This window comes from Medicago sativa, chromosome 3, assembly GCF_051527215.1.
Source record: "Medicago sativa cultivar Bolivia chromosome 3, Bolivia_mono, whole genome shotgun sequence".
Taxonomy (NCBI): Eukaryota; Viridiplantae; Streptophyta; class Magnoliopsida; order Fabales; family Fabaceae; genus Medicago; species Medicago sativa.
In genome coordinates this window covers 27820196-27845675 of record NC_140751.1, presented here as the reverse complement: position 1 = coordinate 27845675, position 25480 = coordinate 27820196, and the positions used below count along the sequence as shown (strand labels likewise).

Below are 25480 nucleotides of genomic sequence, written 5' to 3'. Positions count from 1 at the left end.
TACTGTATGCACTATCAACCATTCATTCACATGCGAGTCATTGCTCCTTACTTGCAATTATTTCTATCATTCAATCTTCATAGTTCTTAATTTCCTTCAAAATTTCATCTAAAACTTTTTTCCTTGTTGCTTTACTATACCAATCAGAGATGGCTGCAGCTTTGGTTGGAGGTGCATTTCTGTCTGCTACTCTTCAAACCTTAATGGACAAACTAACTTCACATGAGTTTCGTGATTATATCAAAAAACAAATGAAGTTGAACGAATCATTGATGGAAGAGATGGAAATAACACTTCTTGCTCTTCAGTTTGTACTGGATGATGCAGAGGAGAAGCAGATCCTCGACCCCAGAATCAAACAATGGTTGGATCGGTTAAAAGATGCAATCTATGATGCTGAGGATTTGCTTAATCAAATCAATTACAATGCATTGCAATGCAAGGTGGAGAATAAACAAGCAGAGGAACAAATTACAGATAAGTTTTGGAACTTGCTTTCAACTACCAACTCAAATGCAGAGATCAATTCTGAAATGGAGAAGATTTGTAAAAGGCTGCAAACTTTTGTCCAGCAGAGCACTGCCATTGGCTTGCAACACACTGTAAGTGGTAGAGTTTCTCGTAGACCACCTACAAGTTCAGTGGTAAATGAATCTGTCATGGTGGGTAGGAATGATGATAAAGGTAAACTCATCAATATGCTGGTATCAGACATTGACACCAGTAGAAATAATAATTTAGGTGTTGTTGCAATTTTAGGCATGGGAGGCGTTGGCAAAACGACCCTTGCACAACTTGTTTACAATGATGAAAAAGTTGAACAACATTTTGATTTCAAAGCCTGGGTTTGTGTATCGGAGGATTTTGATGTTGTTAGCGTAACCAAGTCACTCCTTGAATCTGTTGTTAGAAATACAACATCAGCTGAATCAAAGGTTTGGGAAAGCGATAATCTTGATATCCTTACATCAGCTGCATCAAAGGCTTGGGAAAGCGATAATCTTGATATCCTTCGAGTTGAATTGAAAAAGAAAACGAGGGAGAAAAGATTTTTGTTTGTGTTAGATGATCTGTGGAATGACAATTGTATTGATTGGGATGAGCTAGTAAGTCCCTTCATTGATGGAAAACCTGGAAGCATGGTGATTATAACAACGCGCCAACAAAAAGTTGCAGAGGTGGCACACACATTTCCTATACATAAATTAAAACTTCTATCAGATGAAGATTGTTGGTCTATACTCTCAAAGCATGTATTGAGAAGTGATGAATTTCACCATAGTACAAACACAACCCTTGAAGAAATAGGCAGGAAGATTGCAAAAAAGTGCGGAGGATTGCCAATAGCTGCTAAAACAATAGGAGGACTTTTACGTTCGAAGGTAGGCATAACAGAATGGACTTCAATTTTGAACAGCAACATATGGAACTTATCAAACAATGATATTCTTCCTGCATTGCATTTGAGTTATCAATGTCTTCCCTCTCATTTGAAAAGATGTTTTGCATATTGTTCACTTTTTCTAAAGGATTACCCACTTGATAGGAAGCAATTAGTTTTGTTGTGGATGGCAGAAGGCTTCCTTGATTGTTCTCATGGGGGGAAAACGATGGAGGAATTAGGTGATGATTGCTTTGCTGAATTATTGTCCAGATCCTTAATTCAACAATCAAATGATGATGCTCATGGTGAAAAGTTTGTCATGCATGACCTTGTCAATGATTTGGCTACAGTCGTATCTGGACAAAGCTGTTGCAGGTTCGAATGTGGTGACATCTCTGAAAAGGTTCGTCATATTTCATATAATCAAGAAAAGTATGACATCTTCTCTAAGTTTAAGCCATTCCACGGTTTCAAATGCTTGCGAAGCTTACTACCTATTTCCCCTGAATGGCAAGACTCTTGCATATCCTTGAAGATGATTGATGATTTGATACCAACACTCAAAAGGCTGCACATGTTATCACTATCAAAGTATTCAAACATCACCAAGCTACCAGATTCAATTGGAAATTTGGTGCTGTTGCGGTATCTAGACATCTCTTCCACTTGCATCGAAAGCTTGCCTGATACAACATGTAACCTTTACAATTTACAGACCTTGAATTTATCAGATTGTTACAGACTTGCTGAATTGCCAACACATATTGGAAATTTAGTCAGTTTACGTCACCTTGATATAAGTGGGACTGACATAAGTGAGTTGCCTGTGGAAATTGGGGGACTAGAAAACCTTCAAACTCTCACCACATTAGTGGGTAAGAGACATGTAGGGTTAAGTATCAAAGAGCTCGGGAAATTCCCAAACCTACAGGGAAAACTTACCATCAAGAACCTGGATAATGTTGATGCCAGAGAGGCACAGGATGCCAACCTGAAAAGCAAAGAGAAAATTGAGGAGTTAGAGCTGATATGGGAAAAACAAAGTGAAGACTCGCAAAAAGTGAAAGTTGTGCTGGATATGTTGCAACCACCAATAAGTATGAAGAGCCTAAATATTTGCTTGTATGATGGGACAAGCTTTCCGAGTTGGGTGGGAAATTCTTCGTTTTCTAACATGGTAACCCTCAGTATCAATAACTGTGAATATTGTGTGACACTTCCACCCCTAGGGCAATTACCTTCTCTCAAGGACCTAGAAATATGTGGTATGGAGATGTTGGAGACAATTGGTCCAGAGTTCTATTATGTCCAGGGAGAAGATGGTTCTTGTTCTTCCTTCCAACCATTTCCATCCCTTGAGTGTATGAAATTCAGCAACATGCCAAATTGGAATCAATGGCTTCCCTTTGAAGGCATAAAATTTGCTTTTCCTCGACTTAGAGTTATGGAGTTACATGATTGTCCAGAACTAAGGGGACATTTGCCTAGCAACCTTCCTTGCATAGAAGAAATTGAAATATCAGGCTGTTCTCATCTATTGGACACAAATCCCACTTTGCATTGGTTGCCTTCAATAAAAGAATTTAATATAAATAGGCTTGATGGAAGGACCCAATTGTCATTGCTTGAGAGTGATTCTCCGTGTATGATGCAACATGTAGCGATTGCATATTGTGTTGAGCTATTAGCTGTGCCAAAATTGATTATGAGAAGCACTTGTCTTACACACTTGAAACTCTATTTTCTTTCTTCTCTCACCGCATTTCCCTCAAGTGGTCTACCCACTTCATTGCAATCACTTGGTATTGGATATTGTAAGAATTTATCCTTCCTTCCTCCTGAAACGTGGAGCAATTACGCATCACTTGTGAGTCTTCAGTTACGGGGTAGTTGTAACACACTTACATCCTTCCCACTTGATGGTTTCCCTGCGCTCCAAACACTTCAGATACATCAGTGTAGGAATCTGGATTCCATTTATATTTTAGAAAGGTCTTCGCCTCGGTCGTCGAGCCTCCAATCACTTTATATCAGTTCCCATGATTCAATTGAATTATTTGAAGTCAAGCTTAAGATGGACACGCTCACCGCTCTTAAAGAATTGACTCTGGTTTGTCCAGAGTTGTCATTTTGTGAAGGAGTTTGTCTACCTCCCAAATTACAATCAATTGAGATTTATACCCAAAAAACAACACCGCCGGTTACGGAATGGGGTCTCCAATATTTGACAGCTCTTTCAACATTGTGGATTGGAAAGGGTGATGATATATTTAATACCTTGATGAAGGAGTCGTTGCTACCCATCTCCCTTGTGTCTCTAACTTTCTACAAAATGAAGTCCTTTGATGGAAATGGGCTTCGACACCTCTCCTCTCTCCAGGATCTCTGTTTTTGGGATTGTAAAAAGCTTGAGTCATTGCCAGAAGACAGCCTCCCTGACTCTCTTAAGATGCTGGAGATCAGGGGATGTCCATTGTTAGAAGAAAGGTATAAAAGGAAGGAACATTGGTCCAAAATTGCTCACATCCCTGTCATAAGAATAAACTTCCAAGTCACAATATGATAGACAGTTGTGTTCCCGTTTCAGGTACGTTTTTATTTTACCTCTCTAGTCATTAATTGTGATAACAATCCAAAGACATCTCAAAATATTTTCATATTGGCAACTGATTAATCTCTGCTACGTATTTGTTTTTTTAAGGACAAATTCTCGTGGTTGAGTTTTTAATTGGCGATTTCTCATAATTCAATATTTTGTATACTTTTTGCACATAATATTTTTTTTATTCCCTGAATCAATTAATGTAGCTTCGGTAGTTTGATATAGAACTACAACTTTTTTGGGCATAAGTCGTGTTGGAAAACTGGTTTCTTTTTAATTTCTGGGCTTATAAAACTATCTTTGGTCTGTAATATCAAAATCTTATGCACATTTGTTGAAACATAGCAAAAATCAATCTTTTACTGTTATACTAGTGTGTAACCCGTGCCGATGCACGGGTTGACTGAACCAGTGTGACAGTTACGGACTAATGCACCAAATTCTTCAAGTATAAATTCGGCAGTATGCTCAAGCGACAACGAATGTGCAACAATGGCAAGGTGTCAAATATATTTCGAAGCTACAGTTTGAATCACACAGGCGAATAATTTAAATCGAAATAACATGTATTGAACCAAAACAATTAACAGTCAAACTATAATTAGAAACTTGCCATAAATATAACGACAGACGATAGGAAAGTACAATGGGGTTACAGACAACATTCCTTACAATTAATATCAACTAATCACGACACAATTTGTAAAGTTAGACATAACTTTTATTCTACATAACATTGTCACGACCAAATTATCTTTTAACGCAGAACAACACTAAACATTAGAAACTACAACAATGGTTCATCAGTACAATGAAATATCTTCAAAGGACGATCTCCAGTGTAAAGAATTCCCAATCACATTCATCCGGTACAACCCCACACGAACAAAAAGTCAACTGCAACATTCATTATTCTTCGAGGATACTGCATTTTTACCTGAACAATATCAAATAGAGTACAAATTTAGTATATACACATTTTTTTTTTTGCAAGATCGTAACACATATAAAAACCACTATAAACAAATAATGTAAAAAACCAATGACCAGCACAGATACCATTTACGACATTCATCAAAATTGGAACAAAAGTTCTCCGTTTTTAAATACATAAAATTTGCTTAGATTCTTTGAGATTCTGAGAGAAATGTAAAACAATTAAAGTTTCCAAAATTACAAAAAAAAATTAATAGAAGAAAATTGGTGAATTAGAACAATACCTTAACAAAAGGTAATCATCCAGGCGAAGCCTAACAATGGAAGAACACTACACACCATTAACACTACAAAGACCACTCCCAACTCATCAAAATCGATGATAATAATTAGTAGCAGAATAAACACAAGCAAGGTGATGCAGAGAAGGAAACACTTGCCCATCCTTGAAAACATGAATTTTTTTAATGAGAAGGGTGTGAAAGATAGGAAGGAAGGTGGGATATTAATAGATTTGATTTTGTAAAGTGGCTGCTACTGTTCATAACCGTTGAAACACTGTTCATAGCCGTTTGTTCAGTTAATTAATTTTTTTTAAAATTTGAATTTCGCTCTACCCATTGTTTGTTACCGTTGGCGGTCTAATTACTGCTCGTTACACTAAAATGGTGAAAAAATAGTTTTAAAAAAGTTTACATGTGTTTTTTATATCCATCAACACTAACAGGTAATATTTATTAAAAAAAATATTAAGGTTACATATGTTCTTGGTCCCCATCAACTCTAAGTGGTAATAAATAACGAATACACTCGAGGACTAATTTGATCTTGATAACCAAATTAAATGCAGCAACAAATTCATAAAACAGTACAACGGTAAAATTATGAAAGTACTGCATTAATATATGTGACGATTGGGTGGAAATAACGTCGGCCACAGACTACACGACATCACCGCGACACTTGAACAAATATAATCACAATGCAAGAAATAGAAACAAATCACCTTCACCTCAATTCCAAAAACGAAATCCAAAACATAAAAAAAAAAAAAATGTACAAAACATTTAAAAAAAGTACTACATCAATATATGTGATGCATGGGTGGAATTAACAATGGCTATAGACTACACAACCTCACCACGACACATGAACAAAAACTAAAACTAATAAAGTTGTAAATTTCTTGGACAATTTTTTGTACCAATTCTTTTGGGATAACAATTACATTTTACGACATTCCTCATATTATTCTTGTTCCATTTCGAGTTATTAAAATTAATTTTAAGTTTTCTACTATGATACCACCACTACACAGGATCACAAACTAAAACTAAGAAAAAAAAACTTGTTAGTCCATCTTATTAAGATTATTAATTGTTAATTAGTATAATTAAATTTTGACATCGAACCGAATAAAGTAGACATTGAATTTCAAAAATAATAATTAGTATTCAATTATTTTTATTCTTTGAAATTTGAAAAGAAAAATTGAAGGAATATTTGAAAATATTTTATCCAACAAAATAAATATTTCGAATAAGTTTTTCAAGATATATTTGAAGATGAAGATACTTTGAAAATTAAATGATATAAGGCCCATTTGTTAAGGATTAAAATAAAAGTGATTTTGACATAAAATAATTTAGAGATTATATTTTAGAGATTATGAAAAATCAGAATCTATTTTGCGTTTATTTACCGTAATAAAAATCACTTTTTTTTAAACAAATAATTTTGTTTGTTCGGAAACAACTATATAAAAGGTATTTTTTGTTACGAAATTAGTTCAATATTTTAAACCATACTTTCTCTCTTCTCTAAAAAAAATCTATTTTTTGAGAAGCTGCTCTTAGGGCCCGTTTGTTACAGATAAAAATAAAAGTGATTTTCACATAAAATAATTTAGAGATTTTATGAAAAATCATAATTTATTTTGCATTTGTTTACCGTAGTAAAAAATTACTTTTTTAAAACAATAATTTAGTTTGTTTGGATACAACTATATAAAAGCAATTTTTTTGTTACAAAATTAGTTCAATTTTTAGATCCATATATTCTCTTTTCTCTAAAAAAAAAATCTATTTTTTGAGAAGCTGCTCTCAACAGCTTCTCATTTGAAGCTGTTTTCAGATTTTGATTTTTTTAAAAATCTGTAACAAACGGATGCAATATTTTTAAAAGCGATTATTTTCATAAAAAAAGTGATTTTTTTCCTAAAGAAAAGCTATAACAAACGGGCTCTTAACGACTTTTCATTTAAAGCCGTTTTTATATTATAATTTTTTTAAAAAAGCTGTAACAAACAGATACAAAACTCTTAAAAGTGATTATTTTTTTAAAAAAGTGGTTTTTTTATTAAAAAAAACTATAACAAACTCATAAATTCTAGGTTTGGGATTGTTTTAGTAAATAGTAAGTTTAAAATGCAGATTTGAACATATTGCAATTTACACCACCGTTATTGGCATACACCCTCCTATGAAATTAATCAGAAGTGGGCCAAGCCCAAGTGCCCAACCTTCTTCATCAAACCCGGTCCGACCCTCTTCTCCCACACTCATTTCTGATTCTTCTCATTTCAAACCCTAAAACAAACAAACCACGTTTTCTCCATCTTCCTCATTAAACCCTTACCGCCGTAGCCGCCGCCTTTTCTCCCCTGAACCACCACGAAATCGGCCTTGTTTTGCCAACCAAACCATGTTTTCTTCATCTCCTCAACCTTCTCTATCATTTTATCGGGATAGAATCACAAAAAGAGAATATCTAAAAAATGGGTATCCCTTTTGAAGGAGTTTTCTGAGCAACCTGAGGTCGTTTCATCAATCGAGTTTCATGTCTTTTATTCTCTACTTCTCCTTAACAAAATCTCGATGGAAGAATCTCACTAAAATGGGTATTTTTTTTCATTTTTATTTCAATAGACAGCTCTGCCTGTCTTATTTTTGCTTTATTTATATTATCCTATTGCAAAATCTTGTGTTTCATATTTTTTCTTCATTTTTCGAAATTAAATACTTTACCTTTCGGCTATGTTAAGTTTCTATTCTTTTTGGTTGTGTTAGATTTGAATATACCAACTGATGTTCTTTGATGTGTCTGTTAAATTAATATGGTACCCAGTACCGACTTTAGGTGGTGGAAAAAATTGTTTTGCTCCCCTCACTTGTGGAAACTAATGTATTTATTAATACTTTTCAAATTGATATTGTCATATGATCGATAATGCTGGTGGCATGCCTCCAGAAATATTTGGTGTCTAGAAGCATGGTATTCATGGTCTTACATGTATATTGATATTTGAAAAAACATAATCTTGCAGAACCTGTAAATTCAGAGAATTGATGGTATGTTGTGTTATTTTCAATTATTTTGAGCTAAAAATATTTACAAATCTTGCCATCCTTGCCATCTTAATTGTCTTTTGTGAAACTTTTAGCAGGTTTTCAAGATACAAATACAAATGGAAAGAAATAGCGAGTTAAGCTTATCAAAGTTGAAGAGGGTGTTTTTTGTGTGGAAGTAGTCCCGGCCAAAAAAGTAGTTATCAAGATGCTGCGGTTGAACTTGGAAATGAATTGGTATATACTAATAATAATTACCCTTACTCTATGACATGTTTCCTTTTTCCTTGTCTTTTATGTACTGTTCTTGAAAAATCAAAATTGAATCAATTAGGCCCCTTAGTTCAGTTGGTTATGTCAGGACATTTTTTTTTTATTTTGTAAATTTGAATATCTTAAGCCTTCTATTATATGAGATTGCTTCCCATCTGAGTTATAGAATCCAAAAACTGATTTTCCTCAATTCACTTTAATGATCTTAATTCAAATGTTCATTATTCAAATTTAGTTAGTTGTGTTGAAATGTCATAAAATGCATTTGATCAATGCTATTGTTAATGGACGAACTAATCTTTATACTAATGTTTATTGAATTCTAAACAATTACATTCTCTAGTATTTTGTAAATTAAATTATGATTTTGTATGCAGATTTAGTCCTGTTAAGAGTTAATTTGCACACTAAGAAATATGATTATCATGTATTTGCAGGTTAACATTTTAGACTATTTGAATATAATGCATAGAAAGCTTTAAGACTTTTGAAGTCAACCTGCAGTTTGGCCTACTACTTTTGATCATGTATGTTTGTGCTTTTAAGTTGTAACAATATCTAATATGATTAATCAAAGCCTTTTTTCTAAAAATAAGAAAAACAAACCCAAAAAGAAATATACCTTACATGTAATTTTCTCATAACATAGAAAGTGTAGTTTTTTTCTTTAAAGTTATTCAATTCAAATAATTGATACCATAAAAGCATTTTCATTCATAACTTCATCCAAATGCATCATGAACGATGACACTTTGTAATAACTTTGGTTAAATAGTTTAAAGCTGCTATATCATGTCTTGGGTCGTTCACAATCTCGCTTGATGTCTGCATACTATATGTATAAAAGTACTATTTGTATGAACGGCCAATTTTTCCTGCAAAAATCAGTTGTGATTTGTGATGGAAAAAATATATGTATTATTTGCAATGTGACTACTCTACTCATCATGCTACTCATACTTCTACCTATTTAACATTTGGCTAAGTTTATTATTATATTGAATATATTTAATTGATAGATTAAATGTACTTCAAATCAAATCTATTGTCATGAATTTAGCAACTATTAGCAAATTATTTTGTTGCATTCATTGATATGAATTCAACTTAATTATTTTATTTGTGCAGGTAATTTGGCCTTCAATAAAAATGCATATGGGAGATTAGAATGCTGCATTGAAGGCTGCCAGTGACGCTAGCCAATGAGATAATACACACCCTAGCCAAGAATCTTTGATAGTCTGATATTCAACTGGAGCACACAGGTAGATTTTTGTTTTGAAAGTTTGTCTTGTTTTGTTGGATAACTAAACTTACCAACATTAATGCTAAACTATTTTCAGGTTTACAAAGATAGTTGGGGTCTGAAGGTGATAATAATTTACTGAGACATTTTGTGGTTAAAGTTACTTTTGTAATCTACACAAAGTTGGAAGTAATCCTGTTCTTGTTTACATGCTTGCTGGGCTGCTGGCCAAACACTTTGAGAAACTGTGTGATGAAGGAGTTGCCAAATTTGCTTCCACATAACTGAAAGGAGAAAAAGACATGTCCTAAGACATATATTCACTGTAAGTACAAAAAAATATGAAAACAATTGCATTTAACTTATGTTAATGAATCTCTTTTTTGGACAAACATGCTGGCTTTTGTGTTAGTATATTGATAATATTTAATTTACAGTATATTTTTAAAACAAATTTGTCTTGTATTAGCTATTTAATTACTATTTTTAATAAAGAAGATAGTCTCAAAAATTGATGAATAAAGTACTTAGTAGTAATTATTCGTTCCTTGTGGCATTTGAATAGAAAGATTAATATAGACTAATTATGCTAGCCTTGTGAGCTGAACACATGTTGAAAAACCTCATGTGAATCTAGGAATACATCTTATTTTAAGTCATAATATATATGAAGGAAACTCAAAGGGGTGAAATTGGCACATCAAATTTGTACCTCTCAGATTCCAAATACAACCAAAAGATGCAGAAAAAGCAATTGATTTATGTTAAGAGAGATACAAATTAGAACTTGCTTGCAGATGTACATGTTATGACTATTGATTCAAGTCCATTGTTTTAACTTACTTGTACATATATTTGGAATCAATAGTTATAACATGGGCAAGTGTGCATATGTATTATGACTTAAAATTCTGGGTTTGTTTTATTTTTCTTTTAATATTCACTTTATATTAATGAAAGTTTACTTTTTAAAATGGGCTTTTGATTTACTATTTCAGGTGAGAAGAAGAGTTGTCTGCCTTTGAAATTTTTAGATGGTTCTTTCCCAGCCAGTTTTATCACCACCATAATTGATTGTAAGCTCAGAACCATTGATCTTGTTGTTACTATAACATGAGATAATGCAACAAATTGATAATATAACATGATATAATGGAACAAAGTTGTTTTTTTTTTATTCTACATGCTTTTATGTCCCTTTTCTCGACTCTTGATGTGTTATAAATCATCATACATTCTTGTATATAATTGCAAGCATTGCTCAAACAATTATGTTAGTTTTCTCTTTATATATGTTTAGATGGACTGCCATATCCATACCTTGGACAGATTGCATAAAAGATTAAATTTTCCTCAGACTGATGTTTACTTTCAAAATAAAAATTAACTTTTGTGAAATATTCCAATTACTGTGCTCTTTTGGTGTGCCTTCATGCTGCTTGTGTGCTTCATTCAAGAATTTCATGAATTGGCTGTGGAAACTTATGTATTGGAAACTAAGAAAGACAAAAAATTGCATGTTGAATATACAAATGGAGAATGACAATATATCCTTGAATTTGTAGATATCTTGTAGAAAAGAATACATACCAATGAACTTCAGTTAATAGTTACAATAACTTATACATGTGCATATATAACTCATGCCGAGTAATTTTTGTTATCTTTGAAGCAAAAAAGTAGTAAAAGATATCATGATTCATTTTGTGATTGACATTTATGAATTTCGTATGAATGAAGTATTTTCAATAATTGTGTTCTTCTTTTCTTTTTTTTGGCAGATTGCATACAAAAGAAAGCTTTAAAGGGAGAAAAGGATCAAGTAGAGATGAAAGGAAACATACATGTTAATTTTGGAATGGAATGGAGAAACTCATCACAATGCAGAGTGCAGCTGAACACCAATGCCTGGGACAAAGCTTCTCCTAGTATTAGTATTTATAGATTTTTTTTTAGAGGCTATATAAATTTTGCAGGGCTAAAAGGTTGAAAAAATGGGATAAGATCCCACAAAATCTGGAAAGTGTTTTTACTTTGTGAGACTAAAGTAAGTTTTCCAGCTGTAAAGTGTCCTTACTGTCAGAGTTGTCCTTTTATGTCTGCCAAAATTTCTTCCCCAGCAAGTAATAACAGAAATGTTGATCTACAGGAAAAATTAGGCAAAATTGGCTAGCATCTCTTGTAAGATTTACTAGTGTGGTGCCCGTGCGACGCACGGGTGGAAAACGATCGACACTTAACTACACGTCGTTCAGATTCTACATGACACATGATTACAAATTAATATTACGTGCGTTATAGCCACGACAGATCACATACTGAATGATGTGTACACCACACAGATACAAAGCTTAGAACACTAAAACTTAAAAAATTTCTACAGAATATTCTTGCATCAATTCTCTATTTCAAACTTCTAATCCAACGGTAAATTTTCTCCTGAAACATATTCATTTTTTTGGGTTAAATCAATATTTGGTCCCTAAAAAGCATAGTTAGTTTTGTTTTTAGTTCTCATAAAAAAGTAACATTTTGGTCCCTATAATTTTTTTTTTTAGGACGTAGTTTTAATGCATATTAATGGGTTTCACGGATAGGATTGACATTGGTTAATTAATATAAAGTGGTACAATTTTAATATAAAGTGGTACAATTTTAACGTGTTTATCAAATGCATCCCGGCATAAAAACATACAAAAAGATGCAACATTTTACTTCCTACCTTTTGAAGTTGTTTTTTGAATATCTTCTATTTCTTTTGGCCGATAATTAGAAGAGTTTTATTAAATAGAATCACACATCTAACAACAGTGACCAAGGAACATCTTATGGCCCATAAAAATCATACAAATTAGATCAATCCTGGAAGAGATACACCAAAAAACAAAACAATCTAATGCTATAAGTCTCTAATGATCTTGCAAAACACCCAATGCAATGAACTACCTATTGCTTCAAGCAATGAGATTTAACACCAAGGCCCCCACTCGACTAATCAGAGCTCTAAAATAGCCAAACCAATGAAATATAGTCAGCAGGAAAACTTTGCACACCAGAGGTAAAAACCAGAAGAAAAAAGACAGCATCAAATACTCTTGTACATCACCTAGTTTCCACAGTCCTTCTCAATTTACTAAGAGAACACCAGTTGCAGCTTTCATAGTGATTTTCATAGTGGCTTAACACAACCCCGCACCACTTATTTCTCCAAAATGTGATAAAAAGCTCATCATACCTCACAACACAACACCGCAAAAATCATTGAAACCAACCAAAAACCATCATGAGCATCCACATGAGATTCCCCAGACTGTGCTAGACAGGAGAAAACTAAACACTGCTAAAAACTTCCACTGCTCGTGTCACAATCAGGCCATCAAAACAGTTGTGCATTCAAGCTCGCAACTCCTCCGGCTGATGTAGTGGCAACTGATATTTCTTCTTTCCTGCAGCGCAATAGATATACAAAATAGGCATAACAGGTGCACGGCTACAGTTGCAAACCAAAATCGCTCGAGAATAAGGCATAACCAAATATGCATAATACAAAAATCTGCAAACACGACACAATTTCACAACCACCGCAGCAAAATTTAATAGCCAAACATACCAAACTGAAACGGTGGCAGTACAAAAACAATAAATCTATTCACCAGACACCCTTAAGTTAATGAAACCCACTTTTCCACTAAACAGTCATAAAAAACAGACCATGCCACCACTGCAGAATTTAATAGCCAAATATACCAAGCCAAAGCAAAGGAAGTACAAAAACAATAAATAATTTAATTCGTCAGACTCTTAAGATTTCAGTCAATTTGCAAAAAAAAAAAAATGCTCATTCATATTGGTCTAACATTGGTATTTGATCTTTTCCAACCATATTGAATTAGGCCCTTAGATCTTCATGGTTTGCGACAATGCAAATGACTTAGCCACCACCAATTTGATTAACAACAACAACTAAAGCTATTGTGGTAGAGCCTGCTGAAGTAGCACATGCCATAACCATATGTTTTTTTTTTTGCTTACACCAGTTAGTGCTAATATAATCTCAACTCCATTTGGCTCTTTCATCCTTTTACCATGAAGAAAATGACCCAGAATCTGATTGAAAAAACTTTATGTTATGACTCCCATTTAGAGCAGCAGTAGCAAAGCAACAACAATAGCAGTAATAACAACTTATGGCTCCTTTATGATTTGATACAGGTTTCCTAGCAAATTTAGAAAAAATCATAATATAGAATAGGGAAAAAGCAAAGCAAGAACGACACAACATCGCTATTTCAAATTATAATATTCAACTAATAGCAAAAAGAAATTGCAAAAGCAGCCACTCGTGCAGGTTGATTAATGCTAAACATAGCATCAAGGTTGCTCAATACTAAACTATCTACAAATGTTGACCACCTAAACAAAAATCTGCCTCAAGCCAAAGTTGATGTATATCAATATCAATATTTATAATCATTTGCTCTATATCATTGAAAACCAAATTAAGTGTAGTACAAATATATACTATCTTGCCTTTAACACTCACATTCATTATTTGATTTTAATTGAAATATGGTTCAAATACATTTTAGTATCTTTTCAGGCATCTTGAAATATATTCAAGGAGGGAAATCCTACTATGAAGCTGGAAGTGTAGTATGCTTCAGTGAAACTTTTCATAACTCCTCATAATATGATCAAATGCAAACTTAGCAAAAAATAATATAAAAGAGTAAGATCATTTAAAAGTGGAACTTTGTAAAATTCTTCCATTGTACTCTTTAAAGATATAAGCATCTCTAGAAAATATAAGAAGCAAACATCATATTCATGAAATCCTAAAATATAAATCAATCGCAATCAAGTAACCTAGTTTGCACAGAAAAGTAAGAGCCATATACACTAAAGGATACACCAATGGAAAACAATAAAGGCAACCAATGACCTAACCTTTTCATCTATAAGCACCATCTCTATTGAGTTCGGTTGTTCAGGATTCAGAAAGGATGGAACCTCCCACATCCTCAGAACCCTAACCTTAAAACGCCAACCCTCTCTTCCGGGTTATTCAACTACAGTGCTTACTCAGCGGTAGAAACGACACTCCACATGAAAACCACATTAGATTGTAGAAAAAATCGATCCCACCGGAAATGCCGATACACAGTAGAAATTGGCCAGAAATAGCTATTATCTTCTGTAAGAGTTGTTGATTTCATTGAATACGGGTGAAAGAAAAATCAAAAGAAGAATGAACATGATTAAAAAAAATGGTAAAACACTTAGGCTATGAAAATACACCATATTATGTTGTAAATCACTTGAATAGATACAAAGGTAAAATTAACCTTCTTTGTTCATTATATAAAAGACCAACAGTAAAAAATAAAGTATGCTCTTGTAAATTCTTTTGTAATAGTTTTACATTTTCGTACAGATAAATAGAAAGACTTAGCCTTTTTTGAGCAACTAAAAAGAAAGATTGTCAAGTTTAAATGTAGTGATGCAGGTTGAAAACAACGAAAACATTATTGATTTTGGAACCAAATGTTTTGCATTGTGGACCTGATTTCGAATTAGAGCTGTGGGATTATGGACCTGATTTTGAATTAGAGTTGTGGGATTAGCTAGAACATTCTATGAAAAAGTTCTAAATCAGATTTTGTTCATTTATAGTTGGACTACATCAGGACAATTTGAATAACACGCAGTTACCACCAATGTCACTTATTTTATTTTAACTAACTCTGAATCTCCTACACACACTGCCAGCTAATATATCAAATGTAATTATAAAACTCATCCAAAGCAGTTGAAAAATGCCATTGAAAAAGTATATTGAGAACAAAATAACATACATCAACCATACCTTCCTCTTTGCCACTTGTTCCTCCTCTTCTCTATGCTTCTAAAATGGCGTATTTTTTGCTTAATAAAGAACGATCTCATCCTAAAAAACCGGAAAAATGTAGGATACAAAAAGTAGGATTTCAACAAATGTTAGAAAATCAAAGGGAAAATAGTAATAATAGGATAGATCTTGTAGTATGTATGTATAATTATATCTTTTATCATGCCCCTAAGAGGCCTATGACCTAATAAAAAAGTGTGTTTATTGATAAAGCTCAAAATGTATACTTATAAAATGTATTTATTGAAGCTTACACTATACTGCTTCAATTCCAGACAAAGAAAACGCTAAATCAAATGCAATATACTTCCACAGAAAAATCATAAAAAATTAAACAAAATCGAAGAAAAAAGCACTGAAAATTACCATAAGAGGATGACCGAACTTAGTCCCAAGAAGCTCCTTGATATCTTCTCTAGCACTTTTCAACTGATCAGGATCAGACTTAAACGCAACCGTTCCGAATCGTCCACTCGAAACACGAACTTCTCCTCTTCGCTGAAAAATCGCAAACACAATTAACACAAACAAACTAAAAAAAAAAATGGCATTGAAATGGAACTCACATCCACACTTTCAACATGATCAATTACAACATTACTCAAATATGTGGATGAAAATAAAAAATAAATGCAGAGAAGAAAACATCAAACATATGGTGATGCTAATTTTGATCAGAATTCACTATGGCATTTTATCAAACATATGGTGTGCAATGTAGTGTGCATATATGGAGAAATAGCAGAGTAAGTCACACACAACAAAGAACAAAAAATAAAGAAATTAAAGAAACAAATGAAAGAATCCAAAAAATAAAGATGGAAGAAACGAAACATTGGAGCAGAACAATTTACTAACCTTTTCATCTATAAGCACCATCTCTATTGAGTTTGGTTGTTCAGGGTTCAAAAAGGATGGAACCTCCCACATCTGAAGCACATGACCAGGAACAATGTCAGCTAAACAATCAATTGATTTCTCCATCAATGATTCAAACCCCAAACTCAATCGAAGAACACAATAAACAAATGAAGCAATCTTATGTCGATTCAAATCAGAAAATTGATACCTGCTCCAATCGAACCACAAACACATCCTTATATAGTCTTCAGAAGAAGGGGTAAAATAGAGATATCAATGTAATGGGGTAGCCTAGCTTCGACATTCTCTGCGATGCATCCACAAGCAGACAAAAAATTTGAATTTCCTGTCGGAACATCGACCAATAGCCTCAGAGAATTGCATATCTCTCGACATAACACATCCACCACATTCTCCATGTCACAGGAAAACGCCAAATTAGAAGAACCCCTTGAACAAAAAGATTGAGACAAACCAGACAAAGGATGCAGAAAAATTTGAGGGAAGACGCTATCAACAAAATTGGAATTCAACAGTAAAGAGAGAGACTATTCTCTTTTGTAAGATTTATTGATTGATTTGGGATATTACAACTGAGAAATTCAGCGGGAATAACTCATTATGTTTTGTAAACTGTAATAATCTAAATGGAATTGTCTAAAGAACATTTTCTACAACAATACAAATAGAACAATCATGTCTTTGGAGCTAATCAAAGGAAAATTTTTATTGCATCTTTTCAGGAGATCAAGGCCTATGTGGATGAATTGAAGAAAAATGCATGGTTGCCATTGATTGCCACAATATTCAGTCTTTATTTTATTATAATTTGAATGTATCTTTGTATGTTTCCTAATAACCTGCATAATCCAGTCAGACAGATTACATTGCAGATGGGTTTGCAATATTCTTAATTTGTTATCATGTGCAATTTTCCTTCTTCTATTCAAATCTGTTGTAATTTGTTCCATTGCTTTAACATTATATTATTTTTCCTTCTTACTCACCGTCCTGCTGCAATATTATATTTTGCCCACATTTGTTTCTAATTTTTTTAGAGGATTTAAGGTCCAACCTTTAACATTATATTTTTGCTCACGTTTGGTACTAATCTTTTTTCCTGAAGATTTAAAGTCCAATCTTTGACATTATTTTTTGCTCACGTTTGTTATTAATATTTTTTTAAAGCATTTAAAATCCAATCTTTAACACTACAAAAAAAAAGGGTCAATCTTTAACATTATTATTTTTTGCTCACATTTGTTACTAATCTTTTTTTTAAAGGATTTAAAGTCTAATCTTTAACATTATTTTAACAATCGTGAGCAAAAAATAATGTTAAAGACTGCACTTTAAATCCTCTTAAAAAATATTAGTAATAAACGTGAGCAAAAAATATTGTTAAAGATTGAACTTTAAATCCTCTAAAAAAATATTAGTAACAAACGTCAGCAAAAAAATATTGTTAAAGATTGGATTTTAAATCCTCTAAAATAAAGATTAGTAACAAACGTGAGCAAAAAATATTGTTAAAGATTGAACTTTAAATCCTCAAAAAAAAATTATTAACAAACGTGAGCAAAAAATATTGTTAAGAATTTGACTTTAAATCCTCTAAAAAAAATATTAGTAACAAACGTGAGCAAAAAATATTGTTAAAGATTGGACTTTAAATCCTCTAAAAAAATATTAGTAACAAACATGAGCAAAAAATAATGTTAAAGATTTGACTTTAAATCCTCTAACATTATGAACGTCATTGATCGTAAATAGAGTCAAGTATTTTTGTTGATGGTCCAGGCGGAACAGGTAAAACATTCATTTATCGAGCATTAATGGCAACTTTGAGAAATAGAGGAAAAATTGTCTTAGCAACCGCGTCATCTGGTATAGCTACAACATTATTACTAGGTGGTAGAACTGCACACTCCCGATTTAATTTACCTTTTGATGTACAACCAAATTCCATCTGCAATATAAAAAAACAAAAAGATCTTGCAAAGCTTATTAGAGTAGCAACTACCATAATTTGGGATTAAGCCCCAATGACAAACATATACTCTTTAGAAGCATTAGATCGAACATTGAAAGATATTTTAGACTGTGATGCTCCATTTGGTGGAAAAGTTATGATCATGGGTGGAGTTTTTCGTCAAGTACTTCCAGTTACTCAAAAAGGTAGTAAAGCACAAATGATATCTACATGTATTATTAGGTCTTATTTGTGGGCTAATACCAAGGTCCTACATTTGGTACAAAATATGCGATCAATGAATGATCCTGAATTTGCACAAATTCTTAAGCGAATTGGTGACGGTGTTGAATCTACCAAACCCAATGATATGGTGAGGATACCTCCTCAAATTGCATTACCATGAGAAGGAGAACAGTCAATACAAACTCTTATTGGTCATACTTTTCCACAATTAGATTTGCATGGATGAGATGCATCGTATATGGTCGAAAGAGGCATAATTACACCTACAAATGATGATGTTCAAAAATTGAATGACATAATTATCAATCTTCCAGGAGACGAACATAATTTGTTGTCATTTAACGAGGTTTAAGGGGATACTAATAACTTATATCAACATGAATTCTTAAACTCAATTGCTCAAGGAAATATCCCACCACATATTTTAAAGGTAAAAAAGGTGCACCTTTGATGTTGTTGCGAAACATAGACCCTAGATATGACCCATCATCACTACCAAACTCTCCTCTTCAAAATCCATCATCAATTTCCCATTTTCCTCCAACAAAAACCACTTCCTTAAACTCCAAACATGTTCTGTCTCAGAAACATCAGCAACAACAACAACACAGAAAGACATTGAAGAAGAAGAAGAAGAAGAAGAAGAAGAAGAAGAAGAAGAAGAAGAAGAAGAAGAGAAAGAAGACCCAACTGCTGAAACATGTTATCTTGACCCAGAAGCTGATCCTGACAGTATATTAAGCTGGGAGTTGGATTTTTGTTCTAGACCAATTCTTGATGCTAGAGGAAAGAAACTTTGGGAGCTTGTTGTTTGTGATAAATCTCTTTCACTTCAATATACTAAGTATTTTCCTAATAATGTTATTAATAGTATCACTCTCAAGGATTCTATTGTTGCTATTTGTGATGAATTGGATTTACCTGTGCCTAGAAACATTCGCTTCTTTAGGTAAATTCATTACTTTTACTACTTATTGTTTATGTTACGGTGTTACTAGCTGTTTGGATTGACTTATTTGAGCTTATGTACATGCATAAGCACTTTGAGACTGTTTGAGAGAACTTATGTAAACAACTTATGAATTATGAAATGTTCATAAGGTGTTTTTACCTTATTTTCAATAAACTGATTAACTACTGATTAACTATGGACCTGTTTGGATTGACTTATTTGAGCTTATTTATTGACATAAGTTTTGTCAAACTGTTTGGGAGAACTTATGAAAACAGCTTATGCCATTTTTCATAAAAAAATTTCAACTTATTTTTATAAGTTCTCCAAGACAGTTTAAAAGGGCAACCCAATGCACTAAAGCTCCTGCATATGTAGGGTCCGGGAAGGGGTCCCACCATTTCTCCAAGACAGTTTAGTGAAAGAAATTTATAGCATATACAAACACAATTTAACTTTATTTTATATTTTGCTATAGAATAGCTTATGTTAGCTTATACAAAAGAGTTCTTTTGTAGTTATTGTTTACTTACTCACTGGCAGTCGTGGTTTTAAATAGTGGTTGCGGTCCTTAATATTACGGAGAATCACAGTCAAATGTGACTGATGAAGCCTCAATTGTGGTTGCATTGCAGTTTCATAAATATAAAAAAAACATTATGCCGTGGCCTAGATTTTGGCCGCAAAGCTTTATTTCAAACCCGGCAAGTAGGTACTTATTCTGTTGGACAATTTTTGTTAGTTGTTACACTGATAGGGTGAGAGAAAACCCTCAATTTAATTCTCAAAGTATATACAAATAATTAGTCTTTAAAGTATATGATGTTCGTCACTGTATTCCTTGTTGTTGAGATGCTACAAACTATCCCTAAAAGGAAAAGATGCTACGAACTAACATGACGAGTTTTCATATACTTTAGGGACTAAAATGAATGACTTCTTTTACTTAAGCGGTTACTTATTGTTTTTATATACGTTAGAGACTAAATTGGAGAGAGCAATACTTCAGAAACTAAATTGATGGTTTATTTATTAGACTTTAGAGTGTCAATTGTGGTGCTAAGTCCTTACCATAGGACACCATACGTCATCTACTCAACTATGTCATATATCTTTATTGGATAAAAAAAACTAGTCCCGTGTTAATTAGTGATACAGCCTAAATAGAGTTTATAAAGTGTGTGCAACGCTCAGCTTTCCAATCAGTTTGTGGAGTTGAGTCAGGTCTAAAGTCTAAGAATACTGTCTGAAAGCAATTTGGTTCAGTTTGAATAAGAATCATTCCTTTATTTTCTGTGTTTAGTTTCTTATGAAAAGGCATGTTCATGTGTGGTGTCTTTAAGACTTGCAGGGATTTCACATGGGTAAAATAGAATGAAAGTTTACTATAAGTTATTAATTTCTGCTCTATTTACCTTTAATATGTACCAAACATAACATGGCTTACATATTATATTATATATTGTTAGAGTAAGGAATATTGATGAAGTGTATTTCTGTTGCGTTGTAGGTCACAGATGCAAACAATTATTACAAAAGCATGTAAGGAGCTTGGCATAAGAGCTCTTCCCAGTAAACGGGTGAGTATGATTTCTGACTCTGCTGTGGATTTGAAATTTCATTGCTCAGCAGAAAACTATATAGGTTTCCTTGCCAATAGAAATGGATTAGTTTGCTGGATGACTGACAATCTGAGACACTAATTGGCAATAAAACTAAGTGGTCTTGTAACGTGCATGCCAAACCTTGGATCAAAAACTTAGGGGCCCATTTACTTTCTAAGAACATTTTCAATAATTTTACTTTGGGCTAGAGTGACATTTAGTTATGGATTTCTCTTTCAATTGTGACAGAGAGAAGATAGAGAGAATGCATTTTAGGAAATAGTGAAAATAATGTTTTGAAATTTTGTGAATTTTCAAAAAGGTTCAATCTATTTTTAAAGCGTATTTTCAAAACGGGCTCTTAACTTGACCATTAGATGAAGGTTCCAATAATAGGTTCCATATGTACTTATTTGTGGAATGTGGAATGTATGTATGACCTCTAATTAACTTATGAAAGTGGAGGAGTTGATAAATATTGAATGAGTTAATGGTCATTAATTGACAGAATAAATCAGTCTACACTGACATCCAATGAGAAGCTTCCATTTTTCATGTTATACCATATATTCGAAAATACAGAGTGATGTCGCTAAATAGTTGATTTTGATTTGATATCAGTATAAAACTGTTTTACACTAACAATGTATAGCCTGAAAATCCATATTCAGTTTAATCACTTTAACTATTTATAAAAAGAAAAGAAAAAAAAGGTCGGAAGGGTAGATATTTGATTGTGATGTGGCATCCCTGTAGAAATTTGTGAACAACTGAAAGGGGGAAAATGCCAATAGCTAGGCATCAAGTACTGGGATTTCAAATTAAGGTTGTAATTGTAGTTGCATTGCAGTTGTTGTAGGTCGATGTGTAGTTTGTTTGGATTGGCTTCAGAAAAGGCCAAACGCTCAACAATAATTTTTTGTTTTGGCGCTGACATGCTATGGAAAATTGCTAGTGCGCTAATAAAGCAAACACACTGGTGATTTGTAGTCACAATATACTGCAGTTTTCGTGACTGATATATTGTGGCTGATCACATTACGAGGTCTCCAATTTCAAACACTGTCTGGTAGACCGGTGCTAACTACAAAGTGTTGGTTAAGTTAGCATACAAAATTTGGTTTATTCCCCATTTGTTTCTTTTTTCATCTTAAATTGTTGCATAATTTATTGTTGATTATGTGCCAGAATCCCCAAAAACAAAGAAGATCCATATTTGCCCATCTTGTTGAAATCAGTAATTTTACATTTGAATTCATGTAACATGTGTCTTAATGTGGGGGAAGGTCCTTCCTGACATCAGCTTTTGAATGTTTTTAAGAGGCATTTGTTGCACAAAAGTAAAAGATAAAACATTGTGAATCTTTTGCTGACTCTACTTACTTTTCAAAGGTGCACGGTGTATATTTTATATGCTTCATTTGATCCTTTTCAGTGCTTGTCATTACTTTTATGGTTAGAGGAACGCTATGAAACTGTATACACGAAACATCCTGGATTTCAAAAGGGATCCAAGCCTCTTTTGCCATTAGACAATCCTTTTGCGACGAAACTTCCAGAAGATCTTTTTGGGGAAAGATGGGCATTTGTTCAGTTACCTTACTCAGGTAAAGTCATCAGCTTTTATATCATCTCTTTAAGAATTGCATGACATGGTTTTTCATGTATTTAGGGTCTTTCGCACATGTGTTTTCATTTTCATTTTATTGATCATTTACTTTGCTTACACTGGTTTGAAGTTTAGATTGATAGCTACATTACATAGATTATAATTCTCTCATTTTTCGAGAGTCAAATGATATTCCTCTTGTTTTAGTACAAGGCTGTGTATGTTAATACTTTAAATTGTTTTCTTAAGATATATACATAGCTTACTTTCAATGGCCTATATTATAGCGGTTCGAGAGGAGGCCTCAGCCTCAGAGGAACGATTTGGATATGGTTCTGGGCTAGATCTTGATTTATTGGGTATTGAAATCGACGAGAAGACCTTGATCCCAGGATTGGCTGTTGCATCTTCTCGTGCTAAAATATTATCAGGTAAAAAACTTCAGTTTTCATATTTTATTCATATATATATATATATATATATGTGTGTGTGTGTGTGTGTGTGTGTGTGTGTGTGTGTGTGTGTGTGTGTGTGTGTGTGTGTTATTATTCACAACAGATTCATTGTAATTTTAAAAATTACCTTGTTTTAAAAATGACTTTTATGCACATAATCAATTAATTATCATACATTTTTAGACCACTAGAGTGTTAGAGAGAGTGTTGAAAAGAGAGCGTTCCTATCACTTCTCTTTGATCAATTATCTCACTAAAATGCTGTAAATTTGTATATAAATGTTGACAAAAAGCTGGACCAGTGTCCTGAATAGAATTTGTAGACAAACAAGACTAAGCAGTGAGATAAGCGTTTGGTCTTACCGGAGTATGCATATTTCTTAACTTATGCATAAACACTTCGGTGAATGTTTTGTAGAGCTATAGCCTATGACATGTTTATAATTTGTTTTCAGCTTATTTCAGTAAACTCTATAAAATAACTTATGAAAACAACAAAATCGATTATCCAAATTCCTCCTTTGATTGTAGAATTACCTTATACACAAGTGCTTACTTAATTAAGCTACTTACTCAAACATATTCTCGATATGAGCTATATCATAATTAAGTATGTTTCTTCTAGTTATCATTTACTTTTATTAACCCTTACCATTTACTGTCACAGCTTTTATGAATGGATTGGAGCTCTGTTCCATTGAAACGGACACTGCACGCTCTAACCTGACTCTTTCAGTTGGAATTTCGACTCGGTATGTATATGCGACCTATAAGAAAAGTCCTACCTCAACTAAAGAAGCTGAAGCTTGGGAAGCAGCTAAGAAAGCTTCTGGAGGTTTGCATTTCCTAGCAATCCAAGATGAGTTAGATTCTGAAGATTGTATTGGCTTCTGGCTTTTGCTAGACTTGCCACCTCCACCTGTATAATCGTACAAATCATTATGACTGAATTTTGAAAGAACAAAATTATTACAATAGAATCACTAGATTTCAGAAGATTTACGTAAGGTTACAACTTACAAAGTTTTGTAGTATTATCATTTTCAACCTTTTACTACCTCTGCCCTTAAATATAAGCATCATTTGAGGAAAAAAATTGTCCTTAAATATAAGTTCTATTTTAAATTACGAAATTCATTATTATTTATCCAACAATGCTCATCACCATCTCACTCAAATTTTTATGTCAAACAGTAAAATGGTAGATTAGAGTCCTAATATCTTCTTTCTTTTCTTACTTAGGAAGCTTCAATAAGTCCATTTTTCACGGCTAATCAAGGGTTTAAAAGCTTGTCTTTTTGCACAAAAAGTTTCATTAACTTCTGTGTTTACACGTACAAAGGACGTTAGCAAAAAAAAAAAAACCATTTTACTCTAGCAGATATGTGGAGATGAGTCCATTTCCTTGATAAAATTCTACAAGTTTTATACTTTTTAATCAATGTCAATCTATGTTTTTTATTCTTATCTTCAATTCCATAGGTTATGAACAACTATAGTCCATGTGTAATTAATAGTTCGTTTTTTTAGTAAACTATTCACAAACTAAATATTCAAGATATCTGCACAACGAGCGAGCGAGCTTATATCTAATTCCTTTTTGTTGTATCATGTCTTTGATCACCGGTGCTTTCGTCATTGACTCCAGCAGTTCAGCTTAAAGGACTAATTTCCTTCTTTTTTTTTGGTTGGGCTAACACCGATCAAGTCACTATCTTAGCAGTGAGGACAAGGAGAGTCGTAAGCTTCTACTTCTAAAAGCCAATATCTATCGTCATTAGAGTTTCGAACAAATTTAAAATACTAGTCCACAATCGATTATACATCGAAAGGGTCCACATTAGAATTTATCATTCAGACTTTAAAGATGCCAATTGCTTTTAAAGTGTGGAAGTTTTCTTTGTATATCTATTATTACTATTACAATTCATTAACATCTGAGGCTTCTTGAGTCTACCTTTACCATATGCACTGCCAACCATCCATAAACACTACTGTTGTCCATTCATTCACATGCTAAGTCCTCTTGAGTCCTCTAGAAATTGCAAATTTGAATCACATTCCTAAAGTAAAAAAGTATATAAA

The 25480-nt window shown here is 33.0% G+C and overlaps 2 protein-coding genes, 2 long non-coding RNA genes and 1 pseudogene across 22 annotated transcripts in view; 3 read left to right on the top strand and 2 right to left on the bottom strand.

The window, feature by feature from the left end:
* LOC146936884 (putative disease resistance RPP13-like protein 1 pseudogene) overlaps positions 1-17488 on the top strand; it is a 33647-nt pseudogene extending 16159 nt beyond the window's left edge. Inside the window, exon 2 of the transcript XR_015030756.1 lies at positions 17301-17488. The product of XR_015030756.1 is annotated as a putative disease resistance RPP13-like protein 1 pseudogene, transcript variant X2 (transcript). The remainder of the gene's footprint in view (positions 1-17300) is intronic.
* LOC146936883 (putative disease resistance RPP13-like protein 1) lies at positions 4-17563 on the top strand. Its single transcript, XM_085751452.1, has 2 exons — positions 4-3971; positions 17301-17563. The coding sequence occupies exon 1, from the start codon at positions 150-152 to the stop codon at positions 3945-3947; it is 3798 nt and encodes a 1265-aa protein (XP_085607578.1). The 5' UTR covers positions 4-149; the 3' UTR covers positions 3948-3971; positions 17301-17563.
* On the bottom strand, positions 9682-11755 carry LOC146936886 (uncharacterized). 2 transcript variants are annotated; one of them, XR_015030775.1, is made up of 2 exons: positions 11633-11746; positions 9682-10095 (listed from the first exon to the last, which is right to left on the bottom strand). It is a non-coding gene; the product is annotated as an uncharacterized LOC146936886 (long non-coding RNA). The 2 variants fall into 2 exon arrangements; XR_015030774.1 differs by having other exon boundaries at positions 9813-10072; positions 11633-11755.
* On the bottom strand, positions 12541-17133 carry LOC146936885 (uncharacterized). 17 transcript variants are annotated; one of them, XR_015030773.1, is made up of 6 exons: positions 16766-17133; positions 16555-16626; positions 16063-16194; positions 15655-15735; positions 14736-14982; positions 12618-14005 (listed from the first exon to the last, which is right to left on the bottom strand). It is a non-coding gene; the product is annotated as an uncharacterized LOC146936885 (long non-coding RNA). The 17 variants fall into 17 exon arrangements; XR_015030764.1 differs by having other exon boundaries at positions 16555-16767; XR_015030768.1 differs by having other exon boundaries at positions 12618-13341; positions 16555-16767.
* A 1697-nt stretch (positions 17564-19260) lies between the features above and the next one.
* On the top strand, positions 19261-24391 carry LOC146936882 (protein TAB2 homolog, chloroplastic-like; the record flags this gene model as incomplete). The annotated part of the gene is made up of 5 exons (XM_085749296.1): positions 19261-19724; positions 21238-21307; positions 22767-22938; positions 23228-23371; positions 24063-24391. Coding segments are annotated over 5 exons (1110 nt in total), but the record flags the coding sequence as incomplete, so codon positions are not given.
* Between the last annotated feature and the right edge of the window lie 1089 nt (positions 24392-25480).